The sequence below is a fragment of the Ochotona princeps genome, chromosome 13 (genome assembly GCF_030435755.1).
Source record: "Ochotona princeps isolate mOchPri1 chromosome 13, mOchPri1.hap1, whole genome shotgun sequence".
Taxonomy (NCBI): Eukaryota; Metazoa; Chordata; class Mammalia; order Lagomorpha; family Ochotonidae; genus Ochotona; species Ochotona princeps.
This window is the reverse complement of record NC_080844.1, coordinates 41,747,097-41,755,997: the sequence shown is the minus strand read 5'-3', so window position 1 is coordinate 41,755,997 and position 8,901 is coordinate 41,747,097. Positions and strand designations below refer to the sequence as shown.

Here is an 8,901-nt window from a genome sequence, read left to right as displayed (position 1 = left end):
CAACATCAAAGTCATGCAAATAAGTTTCCCCTTTATGTGACTTTTCTTTAGACTGCCTACCCACATCCTCTATGGGGAAGCCTGAAGGTTAAAAACCAGTGATCCTAATAACAGTACATTTCCTCACATTTCTTTCTGTGTGGGTGTTGTCTCTCTCATACTGTCTTTGTGAAAATGCAGACAATAAAAAAATGGCAACAGTAAGGCTAGATCTCCTGATATGTTTCCAGAATGTGTCCATAATCTTAAGTCCTCAGAAAGTCCTAAAAGGAGAGTGAGATTACTTGTTATAAAATGGTATCTCATTCTAGGTTGAGATTTTGCTTTTCTTTTACAGCTCAGGAAGTAAGCGGATTGCCCCAAATTGGTTGCTGTGCATGTAATTGGAAGGACCTGCTTATCTGGTTCAGTTGTTTGCTATTAGACAGGATACAGTTTAGGGTATGTGATGCTTAAATTGATTAGGTGCCTCTGTTTTGTACTGCTGCAGTTGACTGGATATTTTGAATTGTACACTGATGCGAGCTTGGTTGATTGAATGACTTGCATCATATGCCTATACTCTCTTAGTTGATTGCATGATTATTGCTTAAAAACCCCTGAATATGGCTAAGTGGGGCTTCTCTCCTTTTCCACTTATAGTGGCTTGAGATAGTCCACCAGTCAGTGCCAGCTGGTAAATTAAAACTCCTGAGTTTCCACAAGTCTGCTTCTGGCTCATTTCTGGGATAATTTGGTCAAGTGACAAAAGTCTTGATGGTTGAACTTCGTGTAATTCCTAGCCTTCAGTAAGGAACATAGTACTCTAAATAGCCATTCATTGGGAACATTTTATCAAAGAGGTAATTAGACTTCACAGTCCAAACAAAGGGGCACATCTTTTTTTTCAAATTTATGTTCCAATTTTATTTCTGATTATGATTACATACTCGAGATAGAGGCATGCCCATGTGGACCACTGATTAGGGTGGGAAGGGTCAAGGAATAGGGAAATTTGGATGAAACCATTGTTCCCACTTTTCTTTTTCTTCTTCCTATATCTTGGGGGAGGGAGGTGATAAGGGGAGAAGTAGCATTCAGCATCCTAATTGCATTTGTACCCGGGGATGGGGGATGGCCACCCAATGTGGAGCATGCTCCTAGGGTACTGTCTTGCCCCCCCTCTGTATATCTGTCTTTCCAATAAAAAAGAAAAAAGAAAGAAAGTGATGCTGCTGTATGATCTATGAGTCACTGAAGAATTTAATGAGAAAGAGTTTTGAAGAAATGAAACTAAAAACAAAACTATCAAAATCCATGAGATACAGTTTCTGTTGATCTTTGTTGCTGAGATGTGTCTCCTGTAGGAAGCAAATAGATGGATTTCATGTTTTAAATCCAGTCCACTAATCTGTAACATTAGATTGATGAGTTTAAGCCATTTACATTCAGGGTTAATATAAATAGGTGGTGATTTGGTTCTGTCATTTAGCAATGGGTTGCTCATTGATTTAGTCTTCCATTGTTATTTTACTGGGGTGTGCTTCACATTTGCAGCTGGGACATTAACCTAGTGCCCATATGGGATCTTGGAACTTGCAAGGTAAGGGTTTAGCCACTAGGCCATTGCACCAGGACCAAGCAGTACTTCTTCAAATAGGAATGAAGCAGAGCTGGTATGGTGGTGGAACAGAAGCAAATCCATTGACAATTGGGGTGATATTGATGTCCTTTGGGTCAACCAGAGGTTTCAGCTTGAAGTTCTGTAAGATGGTGGTGAGAAACAAAAACAGCTCCATGCGGGCCAGGCCCTCTCCCACACAAATTCGTTTTCCTGAAAGCAACAACACAGAGGACAGATACTCCTTAAATAATATATTACTTTTGATTAAAAGAAGAATGAATCGCAATTGGGGCCAAGTCCAGAGCCTTGGAGAAAAGGAGGGTGGTGGTGCCCGATTCTTTTTTATAAGAATTATTTTTATTTTTGATGATTTTTACATAATTGATTAAGGTGATAAGGGTCAAAGGCTACAAGAAGGTGGCTGAGACCATTATTTCCACATTCTCTTTCTTTCCTTCCTGCATCTGGGGGAAGGAGGCAGATAAGAGGAGGAGCCACACCCAGGCTCCCAACCACCTCCATATCCTGGGATGGAGGACAGCCACCCGACACCATCCCACGCTCCCTGATGTGGCGCATGCTGCAAGGGGTTTTGATAGTTCAACAGTTTTAAATTACTTCTAATATTGCCACTTCAAGCATTCTTCTCCAGGCTCCATTGGCTGAGATAGTTCACCTTAGTCTCCATTTGCCCAGATATTCACTGCCAACACTTGGCTGGGGTAGTTGATCAATTTGTTCTATCCTGTCCTCTGTTGTGGTATTAGGTGTCCTCTCCAGATTCCAATGTACTGCCACATCCTGCATGTGCACCTGGATATCTAAGCCACTGAGCAGGCTTATACATGCCTCCTCATATATATGATATATGTATGCCACGATCAGACCATGGACTCTGCAAATCTCTCAATGGTTGGGATTCTGAGTCCAGCAATTTATTTGGGGGATCCCCAAAGAAATTTCATCTGAGCTGATCCCAGACCTGATTTTTGTGTTTGTTTGCCAATACCGGGTCTGGCACAGTCTGTCGCTCCAATTAGCTTCTGCACATGCTGGTGGTTACAATTGCTGGGTTAGTCCTGCCTCCAGCCCTGTCTTCCACATGAACCAATGGGTGTTGCAACCCAGCCAGATACTGCTCACCACACACTTGACCAACACACAAACCAGTGGGAGCTGCAGCCTAGTTGTAGTGACCTGCAATAACCCCCAACAGGGCCACCTCCTGCCCTGGTTCCCATGCTTGCTAGTATGTACAGCAGACTAGTCCAGTCTGTCCCACATACCATTCAGCTCTCATACATGTCAATGGGCATTGAAGCCTAGTTCAACCCAACCAGCCCCACTATCCAGGCCACACACGTGCTGGTGGGTGCCACTCTGTCTAGCCATGCCTGCCCCAGTCCTGGCTCTCATGCTTACCAATAGGAGTGACAATGCAAGACAGAGGTGTCCACTGTTTCTCTACTTGGCCCACTCCCACTCCCAGAACTTGCATTCTCCCAGTGGTTCTGCAGTTTATCTTGACAGAATTGCCCACCCCCCATGCCAGCATGTGCTAGCTGATGCTGTGGCAGAGCCCAACAAATCCACACCCACTCTGGCTTATGCATGCACTAGTAGGAACAGTCAAGCCAGCCTGGTTTCCCCCTGATCCAGCTCACATGTGGCCAACAGGTGTTGTAGCCCTGTCCGGCCTGGTCTGCTCCCATCCTAACTCTCACGCTCATCAGTAGGAGAAGTGATCCAGCAGGGGAGCCCCACACAGCTCTTCTACTGGGTTTGCACACCCCCACCCGGGTGTCATGTGTGCTGGTTGACACTGTGGCCCAGTCTGGCATGGTCCACCTCACCTCGGCATTTGCCAGTGGGTACTATAGCTTGTCTGGGCCTGGCCTGTTTTCAATTCTAGCTCACACTAGTGGGGGCTATAGCCCAGCTGGTCCCCAATCCTAGCCCTGCCAGTTCTCAGAGCACCAGTGGGTTCTGGAGTCTAGCCTGGTCTGGCACACCCAGACCCAGTCCACACCCATCCTGAGGGACACTATAGCCATGTCCAGACCAGACAATAGCCCCCCACTCTGGCCCTCACACTCACCAGTGGGAACCACAACACAGACAGAGCATGCCCTTTGCTCCCCAACCAGGCCTGTTCCAAGCCATAGATCTTGGGTGTGCCAATGGTTGCTCGGATCCAGCTTGGCATAGTCCTCCCCTGTTTTGTCCTTTGTCTTTGGATGCTATAGCCTGGTCTGACCCAACTTGCCCCCAGTCCCAATTCTTGCAGGCCTGCTCAGTCTGCTTCTATCTGTGACTTATGAAGACCAGCCAGGCACAACTTGTGCCACAGCCTGGTTTCCGCATTTGCCAATGAGCTAAGTTTGCTTGGCCCTGCCCAGTCCGCCCTCTTCCAAAACCAATCACACATTAGGCAACAGTTGGAGCTACCTTGACCAGCTTGCCCGACCCCCAGGCCTGGACCACATGCTCACCAGCAGGAGCTATGACCTACTAGGGGAGTTTCCCACGTTCCCCCAATCGGCCCACTCCCAGACCCAGATCTCATGCATGCCACTGGGTGCTAGGTTCTTGCCCAGCACAGCCTGCCCCTCTATCTTGGCTAATATGAGCTGGTGAATGTTGTGGTCTGGCCCCTTCGTTTTAGGACGTACATGAGGTGCTTCAGCATGGACCTACCCAGCCTATTCTCGGCCTCAGTACCTGTGACTATTGGCAGGTTCCATGGCCACACCTAGCTCTGTCCATCACCACCCCAACTTTTGAGCTAACCAGTGGGACTTGTATTTCCACAGGGTTTGACCCACAAATCCTCCACAAAATGTACTCCTGGATCTGGTTCTCTTGTGTGCTTGTTAGTGTCATGGCCCTGCCTAATGTGACACGTCCTCTGCTCCGACACTCAATGTCAGGTACTAGGATCTAGCCCTGCTAGACAGGCCCCCAGCCGTAGCTTTTGCATGGACTGACATGTAGTGATCAGCAATGTTCCATGCTAACAATCCCAACTCAGGATTTCCATGTGGGCTGATGTATCAGTGTGACCCACACAGATCTTCTGGTCTCTCCCTTTCAAACCACCAGGTCTCAGTCCCCTCACTTACCTGCAGGTACAGTGGCCCTGTTGTGGGCAGTCCCTTAGGATTCATTCCTTACCTACATGTACAGTGACCGTATCCATGGATGTCCCTATGCAGTAATTCCATGTCTCCATGACCCCAGAGTTCATTGCTGGGTGGCCAATGGGCAAAGCCTGGTGCTGTTGGTGCTCTGGTTGCCTGCATGCTCAGGATCTGTTCACCACTTGGCAGTGGTGGCTGGGACTAGGGCCCTAAGTGTTGAACCCAACCTGGCCCAGCCCCCCAGCAGCCACAACACTGCTGGGAAGTCTATACACCAAAGTAATGAGGTTGACCTCACCTGGGTACCTCCCAATAAGATGGTGGTGGAGGGAGAGATAGGAATTCCAGCTGCCTGAGATCCCTTCACAGTATAATTACTGTGGAGGGAGAAATCTCTTGAGCCTAGGTGCCCAATTCTTACACCCCATCTTACAGTTCACTGTGTGACACACTAGATGGGCTGGTGTTGCAAAGCAAAATGCAGAAACAAACAAGCAAACAAATAATAATAAAAAAAGACCTTGGAGTTGCCAGGACAACTGAGACAAAGGAAGTTTCCTTTTCGCTTCTCTGTGAAGACATGGGTAACAAGAAGTTGCAGGCCATACTCAGAGAATAGGACAAGAAAGTTGTTTGAATTCTCTCATTCAAGATGCCTCTTCATTAGCCCAAGCGCCTGGATCCCTCTATGTCCTTTTCTATGATCATGATTATGAGAAGAAAGAAAGAAAAAAAAAAAAACCTTTAAAAAGCCCAAGGCATCTCCCTACAGCCAATGTTCAGTTGGGCATTCCATTTCCCACTACTCATTTTGTGGGTCAGTACTTTCTTATCAATTTGCTTTGAATAAAATCACTACACTTGCAATTGTTTCCTGCTTTTTATTCCTATACTAATCTGAAGAAAGAACTCACTATGCTTCGCTAGTAACAACAACTATTTGTTAGGAAAACTAGATGGATGGATTAATGGCAAATACATAGCATAGCAGGATAGAAGCTTGATAAGGTATACTTGTAGTGTCTGATTCATGTTCACATGTGTAGCTGAGATCATGCAGTTCTTGTCTTTCTGAAGGTACTCCAGGACTCCCTCCGCTGTACATCTTCACATTTTTTGACTTTAGTCATCATTAAACATAGATCACTTGAGTCATTAATTGCTCATTTTATAGTTTGAAACAATGTGTGTTACTTGAAGGAGGGAATTATGTGTAGATGAGTGATAGAATGAGAGACATAATCCAAACCTTTCTTTGACTCTTCCACTATGGAAAAACACAATATTGTCCCCAAAATGAGGTTGTATCATGAGCATAAGTTCTGAGGGTGGTGTTTATTGCCATGCATACAGTGAAGTTTAGCCAGCCCCAGAGTAGGCTTCCCCAAGAACCATTGACTATGATGATATCTTTCCCTCTGAATTAGGAACTGAATTTCTGTTACCTGTTGAGAAAGGCACGAAGTAGTCACTCTTCTTGAAGTTACCATTCTTGTCCAGGAAGTGGCCAGGATCAAATGTCTTTGGGTTGGGGAATTCCTTCTCATCATGTAGCACTGATGTCAGTGATATTATTATGTTTGTGCCCTGGAATGAACAGACACAGGTTAATTGAATTAAAAAGGTGTCTCATAAACGGAATTAACATTGAAGTTATTGTAATCTCTCTGATCTCTAGTTGAGTAAGTGCTCATCTAAGAAAAAGCGATGCCATTTCCACTAGACATACCATGTAATAAAAGGCATGCATTTAAGGCCAGTGATATTCTTGTCAAAAGAAGTTATAATTTCACTTTCAGGTGTCAGCACTTCAGCACTTGGATGTCAGATTCTCTGCATTTGTTCTCCTTAGCACCACATAGACACTAGTGTGGCTATTTGCAACCTGCTGCTCTTTTGAATCCCTTCAGTTTCACACATCTTATATAGTTTAAGATAAAAGACTGTGTTGGCTCCTGAAATGTCCAGGAGGACTTTTCAGTCTTTTTAGACCAAGAATCCACTCTAACAATATTCTCTTGCTAAATTACAAGTTCTGTTGAAAAATCAGGTAAAATTGAGTATTTAACACTGAAATGAAAAATTTTTCTTTTAATTTAAAACATAGCAGAGCTCTTTCTTTTGTACAGACCTAAGGCTGCTGTAGAACAACATCCCAAGCTGGTTGGAGGCATTGTCATGTTATGGGTTAGCGAAATCTATCCCAGAAATGAGTCAGAGGGTGACTCTTGGAAGCTAGGGAGTTTTTATTCACTGGCTGGCACTGACTGGTAGACTATCCCATACCACTGTCTGTGGAAGAGGGGAGTAGCCTCGACCAGCCATGTTCAGGGGATTTTAAGCAATGATAATCCAATAACTATGAGAGCACAGGAACATGATACAAAACATTCAATCAGCCAAGCTTACATCAGTGCATAATACAAATTATTCAGTCAACTGCAGTGGTGTGAAACAGACACCCAATTTAAGCATCATGCACTTTAAACTGTTCAATCAGTAACAGCTGCATCCTGTCTAGTAGTGAACAATGGAACCAGGCAGACAGGTCCTTCTCTTTTCATGTACAGAAACCAATTTGGGGGAATCAGTTTACTTCCTGAGCTGAGGTTGTGGACACATCCTGGAAACATATCAGCAGATCTAGCCAATGGCCACATTTTTTATTATCTGGGCTATCACACTTGTAGAACCCCAAACTGGGTCCCCTTGCCAGATACGTAGAAAGTTAATCACTGGGGTGGTGGAAGAAATAGGTGTCTATTGCAATGCATATAGCAAGGAGCTGGGTGGCTATTGTTTAATTTCCAGGCTCCCCAAAGAGTCAGGAATGAAGGTTCTTACAGACAAAAATTGGGGCTGAGAGAAGCATATGTGCAATGTTCCTGATTGGTTATTGATGTCATGATCTTTAGAAAATTTACCATGGGGTGAGGGTTACTTGAACATAGTTACAGGACTTCCTTCCAGACAAAACTGGCCATTAAGGCTCTTATTTACTGGAGAAGCAAATGACTCCTGGGGAATCACTCCTTTAAGTCTGAGAATTCCTTTTGATAAAAGACAGACAAAGACACCTGTGCTAAGGAAGACAGACAAGGACACCTGGGGCTAAGGGAAAGGACATGAGTCTGGACATGGTCTTTTACATTATAGGGATTTGATTTCACTCCTTCCTACACTCAACTCTGAGGGAACAATTCTTCTGGTCCATGGAACTCTTTCCATTTGTGTGTGTTTGAGACCTATAGTTTCAACATCAGTCAGATCTAGCCTGCTAGGACATCTCTTTAGTAATCTGTTAGTAGTCACATACAGGTTCCCCAGAGAGATCTAGGCACAAGGTAGCTGATTAAAGATGATACAATTTTGTTAAATAATAGGATTTAATATCTCCCAAAGAGGTAGGAGTGAGCCAGTTACCTATTTTTTTACTTCAGGAATGGTAGTACACAGTGATCTATGAGCACTATGGTGGACTACCTATATATGCACTGTTCCATTTCCTGTATTGCATCATAAATAGCTGTTCCCAGATATGCCAGTCAGTCTTAGGTGGCCAGATTTTACAAGAAGATTAATTAAAAAAAAATTCAGATCAATATGTTTAGTCCTCATCCTTACTTCTCAGGTAAGAGATCAAAAAGCTTCCTCAGTATTTTATTCTGGGTACTATACATAGATTCTGGCATTAGGATTGAAAATAAGCAAGAACTACAACTAATTTGCATTTGTCTTTTGAAATGGGTCCCTCTAGCACTCCATCAGGGCTCTATGGCCCAGTTGCCAGTTCCTACGGTACTGCAAGCAACCAGGAATGGCATGCTCCTCCAATGGGGCTAAGTGGAGGAGGACTTCACTCCTTCAAAGGAATCTTTCAATAGAGATCATAGCCCCTAACAGTCCTTACAACAGTAGCTAATCTAGTGAGATTACAGGGCTTACTTGTTGCAGAGTGCAAGAGATCACACTAGATAAATACAGGATTACTGAGAGTCTTTATTGGACAAACTTGGCAAAGGCAGCTTCCATCATTCTAGGAACCACCAGCATGTTTGGAGTCACACCTTCCTAACTACTAGCTGCAGGTACTAGGGAACTATTCATCTGATCATAACAGAAATTAGCAGACAAAGTTACAGTGGCAAACCAGTCTGA

General features: G+C 44.4%; 1 protein-coding gene across 1 annotated transcript in view; it reads right to left on the bottom strand.

Moving 5' to 3' along the window:
• Positions 1 to 1,510: 1,510 nt before the first annotated feature.
• Positions 1,511 to 8,901, bottom strand: part of LOC101519910 (cytochrome P450 2C18-like) — a 28,592-nt gene continuing 21,201 nt past the window's right edge. Inside the window, exons 8-9 of the mRNA XM_012925448.2 lie at positions 6,189 to 6,330; positions 1,511 to 1,813 (exon numbers count right to left, since the gene is read on the bottom strand). Coding sequence (XP_012780902.2) covers positions 1,632 to 1,813; positions 6,189 to 6,330 — 324 coding nt within the window. The 3' untranslated portion in view covers positions 1,511 to 1,631. The remainder of the gene's footprint in view (positions 1,814 to 6,188; positions 6,331 to 8,901) is intronic.